This window comes from Mus caroli, unplaced genomic scaffold (genome assembly GCF_978045245.1).
Source record: "Mus caroli unplaced genomic scaffold, Mus_caroli_1 scaffold_19, whole genome shotgun sequence".
Lineage (NCBI taxonomy): Eukaryota > Metazoa > Chordata > Mammalia > Rodentia > Muridae > Mus > Mus caroli.
Window position 1 is genome coordinate 34,724,067 of NW_028227274.1, and position 25,505 is coordinate 34,749,571.

Genomic DNA, 25,505 nt, shown 5'->3' on the forward strand with positions numbered 1-25,505 from the left:
GTAGTACAGCTTGAGGTCAGGCATGGTGATTCCACCAGAGGTTCTTTTATTGCTGAGAATAGTTTTTGCTATCCTAGGTTTTTGTTTTTCCCGATGAATTTGCAAATTGCTCTTTCTAACTCTGTGACGAATTGAGTTGGAAGTTTGATGGGGATTGCGTTGAATCTGTAGTTTGCTTTAGGCAAGGTAGCCATTTTGACTATATTAATCCTGCCAATCCATAAGCATCGGAGATCTTTCCATTTTCTGAGATCTTCTTCAATTTCTTTCTTCAGAGACTTGAAGTCCTTATCATACAGATCTTTCACTTCCTTAGAGTCACACCATGGTACTTTATATTATTTGTGACTATTGTGAAGGGTGTTGTTTCCCTAATTTCTTTCTCAGCCTGTTTATCCTTTGTGTAGAGAAAGGCCACTGATTTGTTTGAGTTAATTTTAGATCAAGCTTCTGCACTGAAGTTGTTTATCAGGCTTAGGAGTTCTCTGGTTGAACTTTTAGAATCACTTATATATCTTATCATATCACCTGCAAATAGTGATATTTTGACTTCTTCCTTTCCAATTGGTATCCCCTTGATATTCTTTTGTTGTCTAATTGCTCTGGCTAGGAGGAGAACCCTTTCAAATTCAGTTTTTCAGAGGTAGGAGTACTTGAACAGATACCAAAATTTGACCATTCCTAATACAAAACTTCATGTGTTACTATTTTTTTTTAAGTTTCAGAGCATTTCAGGCTTCAGAGTTTTGGGTGAGGCATGTTTAGTATGTATTTGTGCTCTTTCTTGAAAGCCTTGTGTAGCAGCAAATACACAAACATTTTCTTATATAAAAAATTGCACTGCTTTCTAAAGTGTTTTCTTGATTATGATATTTTGTATTCACAATCTGGAAGAAAATTATTGTTATTTTAATATATTAATTGTACATGATTACATTCTGTGCTCAAACTGCTGATCCTATTTTATGTTGGAAATAGAAATAGAAACCTCATGTTATCAAGAAGAGAGAAGGGCAAAAAGGCATAATCTAGAATAGAAAGAAAATCTGAGGTAAGGGGAAAGAATGATAAAATGTGAAAAATGCTTTAATGAATAACCAAAGTCAATAAAAGCATTTTCTGTACCAGTAGTTCATCAAGGCACTTTTTTGAACATTTTGAAAACCAGAACTAACCTCTAGTTAAATGCTTCCTGAATGCTCTTCCTGTCCAGCCTACCCATTTTTAAATTTTTTTCCTATGAGATTTGTGTGGGCAAAGGTGCAAACAATGGTTCCTGACATCTAGTTTTCTTACTTTAGCATTCAATGTTACAGTACACACTTAGTACTTCTAGTTTACTGTGGTGGAGTGTAGCTCAGTGTTAGACCACTTGTCTAGCATGTGGGAGGCATGTTCAAAAACCAGTAAGCCAGAGAGGTTGGGGGTACACAATGTTATACTTTTATATACAACTAGCAAAGTCAAACAAGGGTATGCACATCTTTGCAAAGTGAGTATAGAATTAGTGATTAGACTTCTCAGCTTTGTAACATTTTATCCCCATTCAGAAAGCTGCTTCAACTTACACTTTAGTATGCACAAAGGAATTGATTTTAAAATACAGTTTTGTAGGGATAGGATATAGCTTAGTTGGTAGTGTTTTCCTGGTACCTGGTATAGATTTAGCCCTGAGTTCATCCATAATACTGAATATACAGTGTGGTAGCAGTCACTTATAATCCAAACAATTTGGACGTGGAGGCAGAAGTATGAGAAGTTCAAGGTCATCATTGTCTCTAAAAAGAATTCAAAGATAACCCGAGATCCTAGTTAAAAACAAATTAAGATAACTAAAATATTATCAATTTAAAGGTTTTGAGGATTGAATCACAGACTTTGTACATGCTAGTCTACAACCCAACAACCTTTAGAGAACAGATTTCTCAAGTTACAAAAGTGAATATAAAACTGTTTTTGGAGTTCTAGCTCTCTCCTGGATTTCTTGGGTTTGGTGGTAAGTGCATAAAAATATAGTTGATAAATAAGTTCATTATCCAATGTGAAGCTCCACAGCTTTCAGGGCTACTCTACCTGATAGAACTGTATAGAAGTTCATTAGGTTGTGTAGTTTAGTTAATTTCTGTACATTTTATTATTTATTCATTCATTTATCCGTATATTTATTTATAATTTTGTTTTAGTTAGTTTTTCAATGCCTTTTTTATTATTTATTTACTTTACATCCCAGTAGCACCCTCTCTCTCTCCTCCCAATCCCACACTTGTGAGTCCCTCCCTACTTCCCCTTCCTCTTCTCCTCCCCACCATTACCCTCCCCCCTTCTCTCCAGATACTGGTAAGTCCCTCTTGGGTAACCACCAGCCCTGGGCCATCAAAGTATAGCAGGACTACGAGAATTCTCTCCCACTGAGGCCCAACCAGTCAGTTTAGCTAGGGAAAGGGGACCCGATGGCAGGTAATAGAATCAGAGACAGTCCCTGCTTCAGTTGTAAGGGAACCCACATGAAGACCAAATGGCACATCTACAAATGTGTAGGGGGTCTAGATCCAGCTCCTGCACGCTTTTTGGCTGGTGGTTCAGTCTTTGTGACCCACTATGGGCCCAGGTTAGTTGACTCTATGTGTCTTCTTTTGGTATCCCTTGACCCCTTTGGTTCTCTTAATCCCTATACGCCACTCTCCCAGAGGATTCGCCAGCTCCCCCTCATGTTTGGCTATGGATCTGTGCTTCTGTCTACATCTGCTGCTGGATGAAGCCTCTTGGGAGACAGTTAGCATCAGCCTTTGTTTCATTGGGCTACACTTTTGGCACCCAAATAATACATAAAATACTTGTTCTAGCCAATTTGGGTTTCTTTCTTTACTTTTATGACTCTGTACTTTTTCCTCCAAACATTACTATTTCTACTGGTATTCTAGTTCATACTAAGTCATGAATCTGTGAATACTGTCTTAACTGTAACAGGAGACTTCCAGACAAGGAGAGCCATCATTGGTGTTCCTTTTTTTGTTTGTTTGTTTGTTTGTTTTTTGTTTTTGTTTTTTGGTTTTTTGTTTTGTTTTGTTTTTTGAGATAGGGTTTCTCTGTGTAGCCCTGGCTGTCCTGGAACTCACTCTGTAGACCAGGCTGGCCTCGAACTCAGAAATTCACCTGCCTCTGCCTTCCAAGTGCTGGGATTAAAGGCGTGCGCCACCACGCCCGGCTGGTGTTCCTTTTAAAAACCTCTACATGACAATGCATTCTGTTAATACCTGACCCACCCTGCTGGTATTACACCCAAACTGAAAGTCAGTATCTGCCTCTATCACTATATTTCTCATACCTCTTTAGTGTTTGATATATTTACTTATTCACCTTACATCCCAATATCAGCCCCCTCTTCCCAGTACCCAGAACCTCCCCCTACTCCCCCTTCCTCTTCTCCTCTGAGAAGGGAGAGCTTTCCTGGGTTCGCCCCCTGGACCCCATCCCCAACCCCTGTCAAATCACTGCAGGACAAGGCACATCCTCTCACTGAGGTCAGACAATTAAATTAATAAAAACAATCAAAGCCAGAGAACACTAGGAAAAGCGCTGTAGCGATCCCATCCTGGGAACCTGCAAGAAATCCCAAAGCAAAATTCAATCCTAAAGTCGGTAAAGCGCACAGTCTTTACAAGCTCCTTTGCCCAGTTCCGTTTCCTTAAAGTTCCGGTTAGGCAAATGTCCGGTCCATTTCGAAAACACCTTCTGTAGCGGCAACTGAGCAAAACAATTTCAGTTCGATTAAAATATCAGCTTAATTTCGGTGTAAACTGTTTGTTTGTTTGTTGTAATCTGTTAAAAAAAAAAAAAAAAAAGCAAGTCGCCAAACAGGCATAAGAATCGAGAGAACAGGAAGTAGCCGTGGCGAACACTTCCCGGGGGCCGTCATTAAAATCGGTCCTACCCATAGAAAGCGGAAGTGAAGCTAGTAAACTGCGGAGGATTCGGGAGTTCCTATTTGCAGGAGGGACTTAAGTCATGTGATTTTTAGAGGACGGAATTTAGCCTCCTGAATCACAGTCTTGCCTTGCAAGGCCAGTGTTGGTGTTAATTGCAAAGTGAGACACTGTTTCTAAAATAAATAAATAAATAAATAACATGGCAAGGAGTTACTTGTCCTAGTTACTTGTCCTTGTTTTCAAAATTAAGAAATAAATGATCGCAATAATTAATTTAATAATTAATAATTAATTTAATAATTAATTTATTTTATTTTTATAGATAATAAAAATATAAATATTTCTATATTTATTTAGAAATAATTATATCCTATGGCTGTATTACCCTAAGTACTATTCCCTTGCCTAGGAAAATTATGAACAAATATAGCCCTTAGGGAAAAAACTAAGGAGGGGGAGGGAGGAAAAAGAGGGAAGGGAAAGTCAGACAGGCAGGCAGGGAGAGAGGAGGAAAGAGAACGATGTATATGTCATATATGTAAATAATTCTATATTTAAAAAATAATTTACTGGGGGAACACCCTCATAGAAGCAGGGAGAGCGGGGATGGGATCGAGGTTTCAGGGGTGGGGGTGGGGCGGGGGACGACCAGGAAAAGGGATAACATTTGAAATGTAAATAAAAGTAAATATCCAATAAAAAAATATAACTTACTACACAGTGCATACTAATAATTGCTGTTTGTCCCCCTTTTTTGGCCAGTGTATCCTTATAATTTATTCAGAGAAGTCTTTCTTAGCTACTGTAATTATGTAAACCCCAGTTTTTATGATTTATCTTATTTATGTGTATGTGTGTGCACCTGCATGAGTTTATGTGCAGCACATGGGTGCAGGTGCCCTAGCAGAGGTCAGAGAAGGCCTTGAATCTCTTGGAACCACACTTACTGACAGTTGGGAGCTGCCATGTGGGTGCTGGGTACTGAAACAGGGTCCTCTGTATTCTTAATCATGAAGCCATCTCTCCAGCCCCCAAAATCCATTTTCTTACAGTCAAAGAGCCATTGGATTATTTACTTGTAGCATTTAGACAAACTGCTCTTATACTTCATCAATTTGAAGTATTATTTTTTTCCCTCTTACTCCCACCTACTGAGGATGGGACACTATTTGGTTTGTTTGTAATTTCTTCTCCCCAGAGGCTTCTTCAGTTTCTTATGTGGAGGAAGCTCTCAATAAGTTTGTTAAACAAATGAATGTTGAAAAATACTGACACTTCAAAGGGCAAAGGTTACAGGTTACTGCAAAATTTGCAGATTAAAAGTGAAGTTGGAAATAATTCAGTGTGTATAGAGAGGTATCAGTCTGATCTCTGTGACCCAGATTTCTGGAAATAAATATAGTTACTTTAAAAAAAACTTTCTGAGACTGAATTATGGGGGTATGAATTAGGAGAATACCACAGTACCCATTTACATTATCCTGGAAAGGCAATATATCAATCGTGTGTGTGTGTGTGTGTGTGTGTGTGTGTGTGTGTACATAATATAACGTTTTAGTGGTAAATGAGTAGTCAAACTAGAATTAAAGGGGAAGCAAGAGCTGATAACATGAAAATATAGCCATGTAAAAACAACAAAACAACTACACCTGAACCAGAATGAATTCAGAAAGCCTTGAAGACTAACGAGAAGTTTAGTGTGAATAGAAGCCATTTATTAAGAAGTGCTAAACTGAATATACAAAACTATACAGAAGCAATGGCATTTGAGGTGTGGTACATACCTGTAATACCTGCATTCCAAAGGGAAAGCAAGACAATCTTGACTTTGAAACAATCTTGAGCTACACACTCTGATCCTATCTCAAACAAACAAACAAACAAACAAACAAACAAAGCAATGAGGAATCACTATAGTGATCTCAGCAGGGTGAATATATTGCTTTGATTTATTAGATTACTGCTTTCACAGAGTTAGATTCCTAGAACTGCATGCATGCACCCATGCATGCATACACAGGTACACAAAAACAATTTTTAACCAAAGAAAAATACCCTATATGAGGGTATTGTGACTACAGATGTGAATATAAATTGAATAATTCACTGTAACAATTTAGAGAAAGAATACAACAAACTTGATGCACACACAGAGGTGGTGTGAAGAAATATCCAAAATAATTTTACTTCTGGTATTTGGAAACGTAAAGATCTTCCTTTTAGACTTTGGAGATCAAACCTCACTTTTCCTCTCCCTAAATGGTGAGATAGATGAAAGCTTTGCAATTAAAGAAAAACTTCAGAAATGCCTTTATATGCTTTTCATCTGATTGGCTTATAAAACTTTATGTTCTATTTTTAATAAAGAAAGATTGTCTCTTAGAGAAATTAGATACTTTAAGTAAAAAGCTAGTTATGCATTTTATAAGCAATAATCTTGGGTCTCTAATAAATCCACCTTTAACATACACATCTCCTTCAACTGTGTATTACTTGATGCTGTATAATTTTGGCATTTTATTAAAAACAAAGTCATTTGATGATTTCGATAGGAAAATGAAAGTTTAGAGCTAAGCCTGGTTGTATATGCCTATAGTCTCAGCACTCCAGAAGTCAAGGAAAGCAGATAAAGCTCATGGCCATCCTGGAAAACACAGTGAGACCCATCCACCTCTGGGGGAAAGCATAGAAGTACATGTTTCTTTCATCATTTAAGTGATAAACCCAAGGAATCGCTACATAGAGAAGTAGAAAAAAACTGAATGCTAAATTTGTGTTTGCCAATTTCTGTTTCATTTTCACTGAGCAGAAAAAACAACAACAATTCTTTACCAACTACCACTATAGCATCTCCCATACACTGATAGAAAAATCTCATGTAAGGAATTGTTATGGCAGATTGCAAACCTGTTATGTTTCTTATTACACCTCTCTTTTAGAAAGAGATGCACTCAAAGTCTGAGATCCTGGTGGCTTAGATAGCAGAAGGGTTAGTGTGACCACAACTTGTGCAGAAATGTGTTTAGAGAACACATAGTACATTTTTTCCCCTTCGGCTTGCTCTCAATAGATGTATTTTTTTTTCTTTAAACCCCTTCCATTAATATGATGTTTTTTGTGTGAAATGTTGAGGCTTCTAACATATTTCCTACTAGTAATTAGTCAATTTCATCATTCTCTCGAGCTAATGTACGTGGAAAACATGTATGAGAATGAACACGAGTAATATATAATGAATGGCTTCTAATTCTGATGGCCTAATGCAATGGTATAAATAATAAAATTAATTCTGATTTATCAGGTACAAATTCAGCAGTCTTCTTTTTTCTGTTTTTCCTGACTGGGTTTCTCTGTATAGCCCTGGCTGTCCTGGAACTCACTTTGTAGACCAGGCTGGCCTCAAACTCAGAAATCCGCCTGCCTCTGCCTCCTAAGTGCTGGGATTAAAGGCGTATGCCACCACTTTTTTTTTCAGCAGTCTTTATGTGGAAAACAACTCTTTCTACATATAAAGAATCAGTGATTATGTTAAAAGATTCCGTATAATCTAATATACCATAAAGATTGAGTATAATTCTGACTTTTAAATTGAGGTATATGGACTTTTGAGCATTTTACTTATTTTGTCTGATTTATAACCTGCCATTCTCATCTTATTTGCATTTGCGTAGAATTTTGGTGCCTCTGGAATTTGTGTTCTCTTTATAATATGAGAAATAATCCAGTTAATTCTTTTTATAAATTCTATATGTTTGCTTTTTGAATATTTGTTATTAATTTTGACAAATAATTACTACAAGTGATTTGCCAGTCTTCACTTCCATAATGACATAATCTCAACATTTGTTAGAGGTACTACAATTTCGACCTGATCTGTTTCTGACAATTGGTGTAATCTGACAATTGAATCTGTACCTTTTTTGGTCGAATTTTTTGTTGATTGATTTTATAACCCAAATATCTCAGTGAATCTCTTCTTTGTACTTTTATTTTCTGGAGCAACCTGTAACTTCTAGTGTGGGCAGAGTTCTTTGTATTATTTGAAACATATTCTCTAAACGTTTTTGTCAGAATTAACCAACAAAATGTTATTCATATAAGGATAAGTGATAGATTGAGGCAATTGCTGCCAAATGATTTCTAATGGTTGTTGCACACAATACTGATATAAAGTTGGGCTATTTAACATTCCCCGTGGATGTACATTCCAGTGATATCTCTTTAGTGGATGGACATTATTCAGAGTAGGTACTAAGAAAGCAAACCTTTCCCTATCCTGCTCATGCAAGGGTATTGTGAAAAAGCAATCTTTTAAGTCAATTACTATTATAGGGCATGATTTTGGTAACACATTTGGTAAAGGAAATCCAGGCTGTAAGGTCCCATTGGTTGAATTACTTTGTTAACAGCTCTTAAATCTATTATCATCCATTTTTCTGATTTCTTTTTACATCAAATGCAGGGAAATTCCATGGACAGGTAGACTTTTCTATATGTTGAGCCTCCAGCTGTTCCCTTACCAGTTGTTCAAGTGCCTGCAATTGTTCTTTTGTATGTTTGATAACCATTTTGGGGGCAAGGCTTTTGGTATGTCATCAGTGGCCCCTTTATAAATTTGGAAATTCAATACCTGCGATGTTCTGTGTTTGGGTAATAGACACAGCTTTGTCCATTATCAATATTTTTCCCAGGAATTTATCACTCCTTATTTCCTACTTGCTGTCCAATTCTGTGTAGCCTATGTATTTACCATTTCTTTAACAAATGGAGAGTGCAAGCCATACAATACAATAGCCTCTTTAAAATACTTTAGACCTAGCATTTCTATCAGACTCAAAGTCAGCTCATTATAGGTAGAACCACCATCAGTAACAGGCATATGCTGCATAAAGACTGAGAAAGCTGAAGTTGCCTGTGTAGGCCCAAGCAAATTCTCTGCCCGTGCACTCAACTAAACATTATCTGATTCTACCTGTACTATTTGATGCTCTTCCCAGCCCATAGCTTCACAGAGGTGCTCTGGGTGTCTGGCAGTAAAAGTGCATAGGAAAGGGCAAGGTAACTATCCATCCTATTGTGCTTCCCTTTTTCATCATGCAGTACATTCCTGGTCTCAGACATCTGACCTGATCCCCATTGTTCTCCTACCATTGGCTCTTATTGTTTCCTAAGCACTTCTACCTCTATTCACAAACTGTCTACATGCTTAGACAACTCTGTAATATTTTTCTAACAAAAGAGATTTGTCAGTTTTATGTCCAATCCTTTTCAAAAGAGTGTACATAAAAGCCACCAAACAAAAACAAAACCCCTCTGGGAACAATGTAGGAGACCATCTAGCAGCTGTATCTGCTATTTTACCATCCTCCTTAAAGAACATTGCTAACTTCTCATAACCTGACATTTCCTCTGCCATATTCAAAGCAGAATTACTCATTATGCCTAACGTATATTAGACAACACCTGCAGGCTTAGACTTTTCAAAACGTATTTTAATAAAGATTCTCAATTACTTTGAACCCCTTCTAGGCCACTGTCCAAAGGTAAGGGAGTGGAACAAGGTAATGTAGACCTGTTTAGAAGTAGTTCTTTGGGGGGGATATCCCAATATCCATTGTTAAATTACTAGTAATCCAGTTCAGAAGTGTCAGGATACCAATAGTCTAGTTCAAAAGTGTCACCAAACATGAATTAGCAACAACATGATCCAGTAGAAACTGCCAGGCCTCCACAAAATAGTCAACAGTCAATGGGAGTGATCAGGACAAACTGGAATGCCAGGAGTTCTCTGATGTGCCTTTCTCAATGACGTGAAGATCAGAAAAGATGCAAGACCAATGAAGCATTGCAAGGCTAGCTCTGCAAGCACACTGTCACTATCTGTTGAGTCCTCTCATGGGTCTTGCTTTAGCAAAACATGGCATGAGTCTGCTCCAGCAAAACATCATGTGAGTCTTCAGCACACAATACAACCAGAAATTTCCACTTCATTCACTACTTTGACCAAAATGACTGGCTTAGCTTACAGAAGGAAGGGATTCATTAAGCTCTTGGTTTCAGAAATTTTGGTCCATGGTCAGCTGGCCTCTTTGTTGTGATCTTGAAGGGAGGCTGAATTTCATTATGGGAGCATATGGTAAGCAAAACTGCTTGCTTCATTGTTATTCTAGTTTACTTTTTATCTTGTAAAACAGCAGAAACAAAAGTAACTTGGAAATGGAGGGTCTTATTTCAGCTTACAGTCCCTCATAAAGGGAAGTCATAAATGAAACTTTGAAACATCAACTGAACCATAGGCTATTGAGGAATGTTGCTTACTGACTTGCTATTCCTGGCTTGCTTACTTTGCTTTTTTAATACAGCTCAGAACCACTTGCCCAAAGATATCACTACCTAAAGTGGGTTAGGTCCATCAGGACCCTCCAATATCAATCAATAAACCAAGAAATGCTCCCACATAGTTGCCTCTGGGGCAGAACTACGGAGACCTTTTCTCAACTGAAGTTCCCTCTTCCCAAGTGACCCTACTTAGTATCAAACTGACAAAAAAACCTAGCCAGTATAATAATGCTTTTATAGTACCAACTCTCTTAAAATTTTCATAGAAATAGATCATTTTGAGCTAAACATACTATTACCACAGTAAATAAAAAAAATCTGAAGTCTCTCCAAAATGTAAATGAAACATGATATAACCATGCCTTCACTCTCACCAAATTATCTTTTGTTTATCCCTAATGAGAAGGTAGCTTCAGGGTACACATACTTCAGCAGTATACTGCTATGGACCAAGACTTGGGTCACTGTTTAAGTAATGCACTCAACACTTGTGTCCCAACAGATGCAAAGACTCCAACCAAAACTAACAAAGAATGTGCTTGCCCTTAAATCCATGAGTTGAAAGGCTACCAAATAAATGTCCAGTTCCATGTGAAGAAATCAGGGAGCCACTGCACTGAGAAAAGTGCCGTGGTATTGGCGTGAGCGCTGGTGTTTTATTATAGTAATCCATCCTTCCAGAAAGGAATATGTACGGTGGGAGGAGATCAGGCTTTTAAAGGCCTTCATGCTCTATCAGCTATTCAAGGATTTGATTCAGCCTGATTATAAAACATGTTATCTATAGACAGGAGAATTTCAGAATAAACAATTTTTGTTAGAGATGATAATTTAGGTAAGGTTATGATTATCAATTAGGCGACTGAGATGCCCTCTAATGTTCTCCATGCTTAGACTTTACTTGATTCTGGTAAGTCTCAGTTGAGGTCCCCTCTTCCTAAAGGACTCTGACTTGTGCCAAGTTGACATAAAACTAACCAGGACAACGTGTATATAATGGTCACATGAAAACAGCTATTTTGTTTTGGTGGAAGGTAGAGTTGTGATTTTTGTATATTTCTTTTAACTTTTCACACACAAGTATTTTCTTTATATAAGTAGTTTTTCTTTTTTCTATAATGTAGTCACTGTACATGGTAGTGGGTTTCTATCTTTCTTTCTCTCCCTTTCTTTCTTTCTTTCTTTCTTTCTTTCTTTCTTTCTTTCTTTCTTTCTTTCTTTCTTTCTTCCTTCCTTCCTTCCTTCCTTCCTTCCTTCCTTCCTTCTTTCCTTCCTTCCTTCCTCCCTCCCTCCCCTCCCTTCCTCTCCCCTCTTTCTTTCTTCTTTCTTTCTTTCTTTCTTTCTTTCTTTCTTTCTTTCTTTCTTTCTTTCTTTCTTTCTTCTTTCTTTTGTCCTTTCTTTTTTGAGACAGGATTTTTTATGTAAACTTGGATCTCCCAGAACTCATGCTGTAGACCAGGCTGACCTTGACTCATAAAGATCTCTCTGCCTCTGCCTTTCAAGTGCTGGGATTAAAGGTGTGTGCACTACCACTGCCTGGTCTGATAGTGGGTTTCATAAGGACAATTTTAATACATACATATAATGCATTTTAAGCATATTCTCTCATATCTCCATTCAAATCCTTTCCTTTTACTTTTGATATTATTATTATTTCCTTCTACTCCTGTTTTCTCTAAACTTCTAATTTACTGTCATATGTACTTGCATGACTAAAGCAAAGATTACTGTAATTACTGTAATAAACTTTGTTTTAGGAACAAATTTGGATCTTACAGAAAGCCAGACAGTATCTAGAGTTCCTGTCTACCCTCTTTCTTCTATCACATCCCCCATTATCAATATCATACCTCAGCATAACACATTTGGTAACACAGCTGTACAAATATTGATACATTCTTGTTCACTAAAGTGCAAAGCTTACATTAGGATTGACTTTTGTTGTACGAGTCTATTATTTTTGGCAAATGCATACTGTCATGTGTCTACCATTATAGTATAATTAACGAAATTCTCATTGTCTGAACAATCCTCTGTTTCAGCTGTTTATACTCATTTTCCTCTTTCCCTGGTAACCAGCATCTTTTCAATGTCTTTATAACTTTGCTTTGGCCAGAACATTATATAGTTACAGCAATATTGTCTTTCTTTTTAAAACATGTTTATTAATTCTTTTGAGAATTTTATGCAGTGTATTTTTATCATATCCACCCTCACTCCTCTCTGTAACTTCTCCCAGATCCATCCCCATCTCCTTCCCTTCCCCAACTTTGCACACTGTTTTTCCTATCGATCCACTCCAACATGTGCTGCACATACACACATGCTTTTGGTCCATCCACTGGAGCATGATCTGGCTACCAGCAGCTACAATCTTAAAGAAAAGTGACTGTCCCTTACCCGAAGCCATCAGCTGCCCACAGCTCCTCAGGGATGGGGACTCATGACCCTTTTCCAATCAGTGCTAGAATGCTCATTTCTTTCTACTGAGCTATTTTTTTTTAAAGATAACTTTTAAACTTAGTAATAAATTATATACTTTGAATTCTGATTTAATAAACCATCCCTTAAAGACTTTTAAAAGGATAATGAAGGACTTTTAAATATTTACTATGCATTTGTTATTATGAGCTTATTAACTTTAACAGGTGCAGCACTTTGATTATAGATATATAAGAGCCTTATTATCTGTTAGAAAGGAAAATGAAAACACAGACACTGACAAGCAGAAATGAGCTGATCATGGAGATTTTTATGAGACTTGGTCACGTCTCATTTCGGGGAAATGTGGGTCTCAAGCAATGCGCAGAGGAAGGATAAGCCAGGACACATCTATACCCACTAGGACATTCTCAATAGGTTCTGTGCTTTTCTTGGTCTTCTCTTGAGTATTTTCAGTTGAGTTTGATGTGAGAGTAGTAACCTAACCACAATCTAATGTGGACATCCCCAAGTTCTGAAAAAATACTGGGAACTTCCTAGTTAAAAATCTATGGTACGCTAGACACCCTTTCATAAAGTTAATTTCTCTCAAACCCTCCTAAATCTATGAAAAAAAACTGAAGTACCTTGTCCACGCCTTACATACTATTGTAGAAGCAATGAAAGTCTTTAAAACACGTACAAGACATTAATATATTGAAAATCTGCTACTTAGATAGCCATTAAATATGAACATGAATTGTTAATGTTTTGGAGAAAGCAATGCTCGAAAAGAACGCAGGGTGGCGCTGCAGCCTCAGAAATAGAAGGAACCGGAGATCAGCCTTTCTTCCAGAAGCCAGACCACTAAAGGGAGGAGTTGGGGAGAGGAAACCTTCTAAGGCATTCGTTCCGGAAAGTCTTGGACCTGGGGATTTTGGACTTGTCCCAGTGTCTACAAGATATTTGCAGAGCAAGTCAGTAACAACCTGAAACCACGACTGGGAGAGCAGAAAGTGATGGAGGCTGGAGAGGAAATGGAGCAAATTCTGAAAAAAAGGCAAGTCCTGCTGTTCTTTGTTTTGCTGGGCATAGCTCAGGCTGGGTCCACAATTAGGCGCTATTCGGTGGAGGAGGAAGCAGAGAACGGTGTTTTTGTGGCAAATTTGTTAAAGGACCTGGGGCTGGAGGTAGAGGAACTCGCTGCACGGGGACCGCGAGTCATTTCCAAAGGGAAAAAATTGAACTTAGAATTCAATAGGCAAACAGGAGATTTGTTGTTAAGGGAGAAACTGGACCGGGAGGAGCTGTGCGGACCTGCTGAACCCTGTGTGGTACCTTTCCAGGTGTTACTGGGAAATCCTTTGCAGATTTTTCAGGCTGAGCTACAGATTAGGGACATAAATGATCATTCTCCCGTTTTTCTGGACAAAGAAATAATTTTGAAAATTTCAGAAAGTACTGCTTCTGGTACCACTTTCCTAATAGAACGTGCGCAAGACTTAGATGTAGGAAGCAACGGTCTCCAAACTTACACAATCAGCCCCAATTTCTATTTTCATCTTAATCTACAAAACAGTCCTGATGGCACAGTATTGCCACAGCTGGTTCTGGACAAAGTGCTGGATCGGGAGGAGCGATCTGAAATCAGATTAATACTCACAGCTCTAGATGGTGGGAATCCACCCAGGTCTGGCACCGTCCAAATCCTTATTGAAGTCTTAGACATCAATGACAATGCCCCGGCGTTTTCAAAGCTTCGCTATGAGGTTCAGGTCCCAGAGAACAGTCCTGTTGGATCCCAGGTTGCTACTGTCTCTGCTAGGGATTTAGACATTGGGGACCATGGAAATATAGCTTACGCCTTTTCCCAAGCCTCTGAAGACATTCGGAAAACGTTTCGAATGAATGCAACATCCGGAGAAATCCTTTTAGTAAAGACACTGGATTTTGAATCCATCCAGGCATATACAATATGTGTTCAGGCTACAGATGGTGGGGGACTTTCTGGAAGCAGTGTGGTGATTGTTCAAGTAATGGATTTGAATGACAACCCTCCAGAACTGACTATGTCCACATTTACCAATCACATCCCAGAAAACGCCCCGGAAACCGTAATTGCTGTGTTCAGTGTTGCAGATTCTGACTCTGGAGACAATGGAAAAATGGTTTGCTCCATCCAAGAAGATCTTCCTTTTATTCTAAAACCCTCATTTGAGAACTTTTACACTCTTATGACAAACACAGCCCTGGATCGAGAGACCAGATCACAGTACAACATCACTATCATGGTCTCAGACCTGGGCACACCCAGGCTCACAGCTCAGCACACCATAATAGTGCAGGTGTCTGACATCAACGACAACGCCCCCGCCTTCACGCAAACCTCCTATACCATATTTGTCCGAGAAAACAACAGCCCCGCCCTGCACATAGGCACCATCAGTGCCACAGACTCAGACTCAGGCTCTAATGCCCACATCACCTACTCGCTGCTGCCGTCCCAAGACCCGCAGTTGGCCCTCCATTCCCTGGTCTCCATCAATGCAGACAACGGGCAGCTGTTCGCGCTCAGGGCGCTGGACTATGAGGACCAGCAGACCTTCAAGTTCCATGTGGGCGCTACAGATGGAGGATCGCCAGCACTCAGCAGCCAGACTCTGGTGAGCGTGGTGGTGTTGGATGACAATGATAATGCGCCCTTCGTGCTCTACCCGCTGCAGAACTCTTCTGCGCCCTACACTGAGCTGCTGCCCAGGGCTGCGGAGCCCGGATACCTAGTCACCAAGGTAGTGGCAGTGGACCGCGACTCTGGTCAGAATGCCTGGCTGTCATTCCAGCTGCTCAAGGCCACCGAGCCCGGACTGTTCAGCGTGTGGGCGCACAATGGTGAGGTGCGCACCACCAGGCTGCTGAATGAGAGAGATGCACCCAAGCACAGGCTGCTGCTGCTGGTGAAGGACAATGGAGAGCCTCCGCGCTCTGCCAGCGTCACATTGCAGGTGCTAGTGGTGGATGGCTTCTCTCAGCCCTACCTTCCTCTGCCAGAGGTGTCCCGCGACCCTGCCCAAGATGAGGACATGCTAACACTCTACCTGGTCATTGCCTTGGCCTCTGTATCTTCTCTCTTCCTCCTGTCTGTACTGCTGTTCGTGGGGGTGAGGCTGTGCAGGAGGGCCAGAGCCACCTCGCTGGGTGGCTGCTCTATGCCCGAAGGCCACTTTCCAGCCCACCTGGTAGATGTTGGCGGCGCGGGAACCCTGTCCCAGAGTTACCAATATGAGGTGTGCCTGACTGGAGATACTGGCACCCCAGATTTCAAGTTCTTGAAACCAATCATCCCCAATTTCCTCCTTCAGAGTTCAGAGACAGATAATGATACAAACCCTAGTTACAGGAATAGTTTTGAATTCAGTTAAATATTGGTGAGGATATACCGAGTCTAGTCTCAGCTAGAACCTGGCCCAATTATACTGCTTTGTCAACAGAAGTTGTCTCTTCTTTGAAAGTAACTATCTTACTCCAATCCTTTGCATGTTCCTGGTATTTCTTTAAAAGGAAGGTATGTGGAAGAAGGAATCTAAATTTTGCTTGTATTCCAATTTTAGTCTTGTAATTTTATTTGGCTTACAATGTGAAAGTTGTATTTTCAGAAAAAAAAAAAACGTTGGGTGGGGGTCCTCACTTTGTAACCCTGGCAATCCTGGAACTTACTATGCAGATCAGGCTGGTCTCTAACTCACAAAGATGCCCAAGCCCCTGCTTCCAGAGGGCTGGATTTTGCTGGCACTATGCCCTGCAAAAATAAGTTAGAGCATCTTCTTCTAACTTTTTATTTATTTTGATTTTTCGAGACAGGGTTTCTCTGTATAGCTCTGGCTGTCCTGGAACTCACTCTGTAGACCAGGCTGGCCTCGAACTCAGAAATCCACCTGCCTCTGCCTCCCGAGTGCTAGGATTAAAGGTGTGGGCCATCACCGCCCACCTATCTTCTCCTAACTTTAACTTCTCCAGTCCTGGATTATTCTTAAATGCTGTCTAAAAATAGTTTATCTCATTACTCGAGTTGTAATAATTTGCAGTCTAGACTATTTGTGTTCATTTATTCTGTTAATAATGTAACTTGTATCTTGTGAGCCGATGGTTAACTCTTCTCATGAGTATGAAGTCTAGTATGAAGCACTAGTCTCATGTTTATGGACATGCATAGTTTAAAGAATCGGCCTACAAAACTTATGTTTTTTTTTTTTAATTCTGGAAATCCCAATTGCTGGATTTAATAAAGTGTTCAAATTATAAATGCAAAACAAATTCAGACAAAATCATAGGATGCTATTGGAAGGGTAGTGAATGAATACACTCGTAGTGGTTTTCAAGGGCATGGTGATTTTTAAAAATGTTTTATCTCAAATAATGTTTCAAAATTCTTCTGCTGAAACTCACTTTCTGCTGAAACTCAGTACTTCTTAAAGATTATTTTGAGATGAGATCTCATCATGGTAGCAGGTTCCTCCCACACCCAGAGTGTTGGGATCACAGGCATTGATCCTGCACTGGCATTCCTATTCAGTTAACCTCCTGGGACCTTTATCATAAGTGAGCAATATACAATAAACAATAGACAAGAGCTTATGCTTTTATCTTTTAACAATGTAGAAAATTTGTATGTAGCTATGCATTCCACTATCAAAAATGGAGGAGGGGAGTGAATTAGGTCACGAGAAAGGTATGTGGCTCGATACGTCTACAAACAATAGGTGTGTATCCGTAAGTCCACAAGAAGTGTCCGTTATCATTTTTATTAATTTTCTGGACCGACTTGTTCTATTTTCCTCTCTTTTGTACCATAGACTTTTTAATGCTTTTTTTATAAAAAGGTTGTAATTGGTCAAATAAGTTGGTCAACAAACCAGAAAACTGACTTTCATCCCCAGACTTCATTATGGAAGTATAAAACCAGCTCCTCAAAGCTGTGCTCTGATTTAAACTCTCTCTCTCCTCTCTCTCTCTCTCTCTCTCTCTCTCTCTCTCTCTCTCTCTCTCGTAATGTTTAAAAATTTAAGTTTTTGAGTTGTGTTTATGAGTGGCTCCCATTCATTTCATGATTAGCACAGACACCAGGATATCTAAGTTCTTACTATGTTTGACTCCTTGATTGAAAGAAGAATTGTTATTGTTGTGACATAATGATAATTAAACAGGTCGAGATGCTGAATTAACAGAACTTTTGCTGGAACCAGATACTCTGACATACACCCAGTAATCTGATCTTGCTATAGATAATTGAAATTATTCAATTATCACTATTTTTTCAACATATCTTTCCTTTTTCTCTCTTAATGCTTACTTCAAGTTTCCTCTCTTATCCACTGGCTTAATGAATGCAGAATTTCTGGTATTTAATTTTATAATTTGAATACGCTTCTATGTTTCCCAGGTTACTCCCCCAACTTCCTTCACTTCTTGCAGTTGAATTTTTTGACACATCTGATATAGAAAATTTAATTCTTAATGTTTTCCAACATATTAATTTTGACATAACCTTATGCATATTTGGGTGAGCTTATGGAATTTGAATACCTCATTTTGAGATTGGCAGTGACAGAAAGGACCATCTTAGTATCAAAAGTCTCTAGTTAATCACATCATCATGTGTGGGATCTTGGATAAGTGACTTCCAGTGACATCAACTGTTTCGATGATCATTAACTACCTTGCTGTTATTATCAAGTCAAATAATGTAATAGAATAACAAAATATTGCTGTTCTTTGATTTAGTGTCACTCATAGTAGGAGTAAACTCAGTAATGAGCCTGTACATTGCACTCATGATACTCATGTAGCGAGCTAGATTGAACACATCGTATCTGCATTGCTTCAATTATTTTGCCTGCCTACAGCCTTACAATAGCTTCCCTTTGTGTAGAATAAAATACAAGTACTTTTTTCTTCTGGGTTTTCCTTTACTGATCTCTGAAGCTCTTGAAACACTGCACTCTGGTAGAATGTCCTTTATTATCTAAATTACCTAGACTTTCTCTCGAAGGCTGTGCCACCTGTTATGCTTCTGATCCTTCACAGTCCACATTAAAGGCAAGAATCTTCTTGCCTTATGGAGAGAATTTTCATAACTACTCCCCATTAAGTTTGGCGCACAGCACATTTCCTTTGTCACACATTTCACACTGCTTGAGCATGCTTAAAATGTGTACATCCTGTTAAAATTTATAGACCTGATCTTGCTATCATTATATGCATAATGTCTACAAATTAAATAACTATCTGGTAATAAATTAATACAGATGAAGCTAATAATTATATTATTATATTCCTGTGGAAGAAGAGGAAACATTCTTAAGTATTCCATGGGCATGAAAATGTGGACGAAATCACGAATCTTCAGTCATTGATATAAGCTGTCTTATTTTACCACCTTCACTTTTCATGTTTCTCCTACTATTACTGCAACTCACACATTTTACAAATATTACAAAATAAAGAAAACCACAAAAGGAGAGATAAGTTATCACTTAAATTATTTTAAAACTTGTAGGTAGTAATTACAGATGAGGGTAGTACCCTAGCAGGTGTGCGCTTGTAATGTAAATCATCTAAATAAGGGATCTTTTAGAGACAGGTAATTCCATTTAGTCCATTATACTTTCCTAGCTTATGTTTAACTTGTGTGGCACAAGAAACTCCTTCAGTAGGGCCAAGAGATTTGATTAAGGGAAATAAACGACATAGATCAAAACCAGTGACAAAACCAGAATTTAATACTGAAAACGAACGCATGGTGGCGCTGTTGACTAAGACGTTGTGCACTCAGTACTCAGAGACTCTGATGATGTCAAACCACTGCTTGTGTGAACCTGGGTAGATTTTTAAGCACGAAAATCTGAATCTCTGGAAAACATTAGTTGTTAGGCTGTCTCCAAAAGACCTTGCTTTTCACAGAGAGATATAAGGCCCCTCTTGGTGACAAGCCCTTGGAAATACACCGCAGAAATACAATGGAGGCCAGAGAGGAACGCTTTCTTAAACAAAGGCAAGTCTTGCTTCTCTTTGTTTTTCTGGGTGGGTCTCTTGCTGGGTCCAGGTCTCGGCGCTATTCTGTGGCGGAGGAAAAGGAGAAGGGCTTTGTAATAGCCAATCTAGCAAAGGATCTGGGGCTTAGTATAGAAGAACTGGCTGAAAGGAGAGCTCAAGCTATCTCCAAAGGGAACATACAGTATTTTCAGCTCAGTCATCAGACCGGAGATTTGCTCTTGGTTGAGAAATTGGACCGGGAGGAGCTGTGCGGCTCGACAGAGCCTTGTGTGCTGCACTTTCAGGTGTTGCTGCATGATCCTTTGCAGTTTATTACAAATGAGCTCGAGGTCATAGATGTAAATGACCATGCCCCGGAGTTCTTTGAAAATGCAATGCAGCTGAAAGTCCTGGAAAACTCCGTGCCTGGGACAGTAATTCCTTTGGGAAATGCGGTGGACCTGGATGTGGGAAGAAACGGACTCCAGAACTACACGGTCTCTCCCACGTCTCATTTTCATGTTCACACCCGACGTCGCAGGGATGGAAGGAAGTATCCAGAACTAGTTCTAGACAGAGCTCTGGATCGGGAAGAGCAGTCAGAGATCAGTTTAACTCTCACAGCCCTGGATGGAGGATCCCCGCCTCGTTCTGGAACTACCCAGGTCCATATCCTGGTCTTAGACACAAATGATAATGCCCCAGAGTTTACACAGTCACTCTACGAGGTTCAAATTTTAGAGACAAGCCCTATTGGCTCTGTCATTACCACTGTCTCTGCCTCTGACTTAGATATGGGGAATTTTGGTGCAATATCATATGTATTTTTTCACGCTTCTGAAGAAATTCTCAAAACTTTTCAACTGAACTCCAGTACTGGTAATATACAACTACTTAAGGGTTTGGATTATGAAACAATTAATACCTATGAGGTTGACGTAGAGGCCAAGGATGGTGGAGGCCTTTCAGGGAAATGCACAGTCATAGTTCAGGTACTTGATGTGAACGATAACCCACCAGAACTGACCCTGTCATCAGTTAACAGTCTTATCCCCGAGAATTCAGCAGAGACTGTGGTGGCTGTTTTCAGTGTTTCTGATTTAGACTCTGGAGACAACAGAAGAGTGACATGTTCCATCCAGAACGACCTCCCCTTCATCTTGAAACCATCTGTAGAGAACTTCTATACTATAGCGTCCGAAGGGGCTTTGGACAGAGAAAGCAGAGCTGAGTACAACATCACCATCACAGTCTCCGACCTGGGCACTCCCAGGCTCACAACCCAGCACACCATAACAGTGCAGGTGTCTGACATCAACGACAACGCCCCCACCTTCACCCAAACCTCCTACACCATGTTCGTCCGTGAGAACAACAGCCCTGCCCTGCACATAGGCACCATCAGTGCCACAGACTCAGACTCAGGCTCCAATGCCTACATCACCTACTCGCTGCTGCCGCCCCACGACCCACAGCTGGTCCTCGATTCACTCATCTCCATCAATGCTGACAACGGGCAGCTGTTCGCGCTCAGGGCGCTGGACTATGAGGTCCTGCAGGCCTTCGAGTTCCACGTGGGTGCCACAGACCGAGGCTCACCTGCACTCAGCAGCCAGGCTCTGGTGCGCGTGGTGGTGCTGGATGACAATGACAATGCGCCCTTCGTGCTCTACCCACTGCAGAACGCTTCTGCGCCCTGCACTGAGCTGCTGCCCAGGGCGGCGGAGCCTGGATACCTGGTCACCAAGGTGGTGGCAGTGGACCGCGACTCTGGCCAGAATGCCTGGCTGTCATTCCAGCTGCTCAAGTCCACAGAGCCCGGGTTGTTCAGCGTGTGGGCTCACAATGGCGAGGTGCGCACCGCCAGGCTGCTGAGCGAGCGCGATATGCTCAAGCAAAAGCTGCTGTTACTGGTCAAGGACAATGGAGAGCCTCCGCGCTCTGCAAGTGTCACCCTGAATGTGCTGTTAGTGGATGGCTTTTCTCAACCCTACCTGCCTTTGCCTGAGGTGGCGCGCGAGTCCGTCCAAAACGACGTGGACTTGCTCACGTTGTACTTAGTCATCGCCTTGGCATCTGTGTCTTCTCTCTTCCTCTTGTCTGTGCTGCTGTTTGTGGGGGTGAGACTGTGCAGGAGGGCCAGAGCAGCTTGCTGCTCTGTGCCTGAGGGACACTTTCCTGGCCACCTGGTGGACGTCAGCGGTATGGGGACCCTGTCACAGAGCTACCAGTATGAGGTGTGTCTGACAGGAGATGCTGGGACTGGTGAGTTCAAATTCCTGAATCCGGTGATACCAAACCTGTTTCTGGAAGAATCTGAAAGAAGTTAAGGGAAGTTCGCACTGTAGGAGTAGCTTTGTAGTCAGCTAAGAATTGTAAGTGGTTTATCCTCTCTTGGTCCTGGTAAACTTCTTATTCTAATTATTCTTTTAAGAAGTTGTACTACCCAATTTTTTTTTCTTTACCAGTAATTCAAGCCATGGTATCCCAAATAGCTTTAAACTTGTTATGTTCTTATTAATACTGATTTTTCTTAGGATTTTTGTAGTTGTGCCTATTCATTTTCTCTCTATTTAGGCATGGCTGAACGATGATTATCCTAACAGTTAATGAAATGAATGTCTTTACAACAGTATGGAACTTTTCAATGCACTTAAGAAAAATTAAAATTGTGTGTATTTGTGGCACATATCTTTACCGTATAACTTTATGTATTTTTAGGCTGCATTGTTTTGAGTTCATTGAGTTCTTGGCCTTTTTAGGTTAAGCAGTCTGAGAGCTGTAAAATCTGGCAAGCCTCTTTCTCCTAAACTGTACATAAAAGCATGCTTCCTGAAACCATCGGTGCACAGAAGTTGTGCCCTGTTCTGTTGTGAGCACCGTGTATCCAAAAGATTGTTATGTTCATTTGTTCAAAGGCATACCATAAGTAGTAAGATTAAACGTCTCAAATGACTAATATACAATAAAAATTAAAGAGAAAATATCATATGCTTGATCTTCATTTTTTGTGAAGCCAGTCCGTTAAACCACTGGTTTGACACAATCCTTTTAAAAAGAAATATCAGAAACGGAATTATGAAGCAACTTTTTGTAAGTTAGTTGAGGACTCTTGAGGGTATCAACTTTCTCTTTCTCCTTCCTTCCTTTACCACGGGGTGGAAGTGACAGACTGTATTTTCTTGGGATCTCTTTGCTCCCTCTACCTTTCAAAAGAGGAAATTTCTTCTGATATGTGGCTCTTATGTTTGATACTGATCATTGGCTAATCTCAGATTTTTACTTTATAATACCTAATAGTGATGGGAAGTTTCTTGATCATTAAAATTATTTTTTGGTGTTTAATTTTGCTTTTGTTGCCTAGTGTAGACTTCAGTTATTATTACCTTAGTTTTTAGATTAAGAAAGTTTTATTTGTATGAAGTATATATTATTTTGAGCACAAATATCCCAGAACCATATCACACTTCTCTGAATAACAGTTGTTTGCATGTCATGTTCTGCAGGTCTAATAAAGCTGCCATGTAATTTATAAGTAGAATTATATCATTCTGGCTATAAAATGCCATCGGACATTTTCGACCAAAAAAAAAGAGCCATTTAAAACCTTCTTTATAAACTAATACTTATTTTAAAAATATTATCAAGCTATCTTTCTCTCTTAGAAAAAGACAGTAGCATCATGATCCTAGATAGCTTTTATATAATTACACAAAATTCCATAAAAAATTCAAGGTTTATGCCCACAAAACAAAAATCCAAAATCCAAAACAAAAATATAAACATATGGCCAGAAAAAGATTCAGATAGTAGAAATTAAACTGCCAAATAGTTTTAAATGTATACCTAGTATGTTAAAATAAGAAAGTGTATAAAATAGAAATAAGGAAACTTTACCATCAAATCAAAATCTTAAACTGTAAATTCTGCAGCTGAAAAAAAAAGACGACATAGAACTAAGTTGTTGGATGTAATCGCTATTAAATGTAGAGGAAGTGGATGCAAGATGACTCCAGATGAAACATCCAAATAGAAGTAGAAAGAAAACATAATAAAAATATAGAAAAGAACACTGGTAACATTTGGGATCTAGTGAAGTCCTCTAAATGTAATCCTACAACAGTAATCCTAGAAGAGGCAAGATAATTTTTTTAAAAGGACAGTGAGCAACAATTACTAGACTGGTAAAAATTCCTGCACCATTCAGGAAGCTTAGTGAAACACAGTCAGAATAAACAAAAGACGAAGCAAGCAGGTGCGACAAGTTGTTAGATGCCAAGTCAAATGGGAAAACATCTTAAAGCAACCACATGACTATGATAAAATTATTTACTCTATGAAAAGGACAGCTGTTTTTAAACACTGGAGCTAAAGACAATGTCTTTAAGGTCTTGTAAGTTGTTTTAAAAGTAGAATTATATCATCAGTATACACACCCTCCAAGAATGTTTTCCAACAGAGAATTAAGTAATATTAATCAGCACCAAAAGAGATGATTTTGGTGTCAATCATTAGATAGAAAGTCAATGACCTGTTGTATGGCAGTCACAGAACCAGACTTGAGAAATGGGCACTTTATAGACCAGTGAAAAGCATGTGTGTTACACAGGTCCGCCTTGGGCAGTTTTCGAGTCACCACATGAACATGCTGCTGAAGTCATCAAATGTTCTTCCTGTTAAACAAGAGACAGGTTAAATAGACACATTTCTCGTCAGGGGTCTTCATCAGAGTTGCTGGCAAAGTAAAATGACAGGGAATCCAACCCTAAAACAGCCAAGAACTTCTGCAGAGGCTAAAGAGAATTGTTTTGTAGGAAAGATGGCTCTTGGTTCCTTAGATGCAAACCATTCTGTGTCACTTTTTATATCTATCCTGAAACCGGACACTACAGTGACTGTTTGTAAGGTCAACATTCCTGAAAGTCTCTTCCATATGCATCTAGTTCTGTCCACAAAAGGAAGCAGGTGCATCAAACTGTATAAAACTCACTTTCTGACGGATTTAAAGAAAAAGCTAAACTGGTGATGATTATCTATTCAAGAAAACAAACAGCAGCTAGTTCAAAGGCACCAAGACCCTGTACACATGTGCTATGCCCAATGTGAGGCCTTGCATCTCAAATCAGCTGCTGAAATAGTGCAATAAACTAAAAACATGGAGAAGACCAAAATGTGCCTCAAAGCTAGGAGACACAATGCAAGCATCGTGGCTTTTACAAAGGAACACACTGGAAAGGAAATAGGTAAAATTCACAAAAAGAGATCTGAATGAATTTCAGTTTCTGATGCATCTAGCCAAAAAATTGTATAAGATAACTGGAAGAATATCAAAAAGCCAACGTCATGAGACAGATGAACCCACAGAGAAGCTAATTGTAATGTATCAGTACACATAGAAGAAGATGGGAACATGGACTTCCCAGATGTGATCTTGGTAACAAGGCACTTTGTTCAATCAAAGCTTGACTCTCCTCTCCCGCAAAAGACAGAGCTCTAGAGATCAGTGGTTTTCCTAGGTGTACTGATAGTCCTCTCTCAGCAATCTGATTCATGAATAATTCCAGTTCTAGCAACATAAGAGATCTTCTGGCTGGGTGCAATGCATGTATGTCTTCAGTCCCCAGTACTCAGCATCAAAGACTGGCAGATTTTTTTTTTTTTTTTTTTTTTTTTTTTTTTTTTAGTTTGAGGCCAGCCTGGTCTACATAGTGAGTTCCAGGACATTTGGGCTACAGAGAAAACTCCTGTCTCAAACAAACAAATCTTTTGAAAGAAATATAAGCCTGAGAA

General features: G+C 39.5%; 2 protein-coding genes across 2 annotated transcripts; both read left to right on the forward strand.

Annotated features, from left to right (window-relative positions):
• The first annotated feature begins 13,575 nt into the window (after positions 1-13,575).
• Positions 13,576-17,640, forward strand: LOC110284902 (protocadherin beta-2). Its single transcript, XM_021150896.2, has one exon. It carries the CDS (start codon positions 13,706-13,708, stop codon positions 16,103-16,105), a length of 2,400 nt encoding a protein of 799 aa, XP_021006555.1. The 5' UTR covers positions 13,576-13,705; the 3' UTR covers positions 16,106-17,640.
• Positions 17,641-17,781: 141 nt separating this feature from the next.
• LOC110284913 (protocadherin beta-3) lies at positions 17,782-22,681 on the forward strand. The gene has a single exon (XM_021150910.3). The coding sequence runs from the start codon at positions 19,700-19,702 to the stop codon at positions 22,043-22,045; it is 2,346 nt and encodes a 781-aa protein (XP_021006569.1). The 5' UTR covers positions 17,782-19,699; the 3' UTR covers positions 22,046-22,681.
• Positions 22,682-25,505: the final 2,824 nt, after the last annotated feature.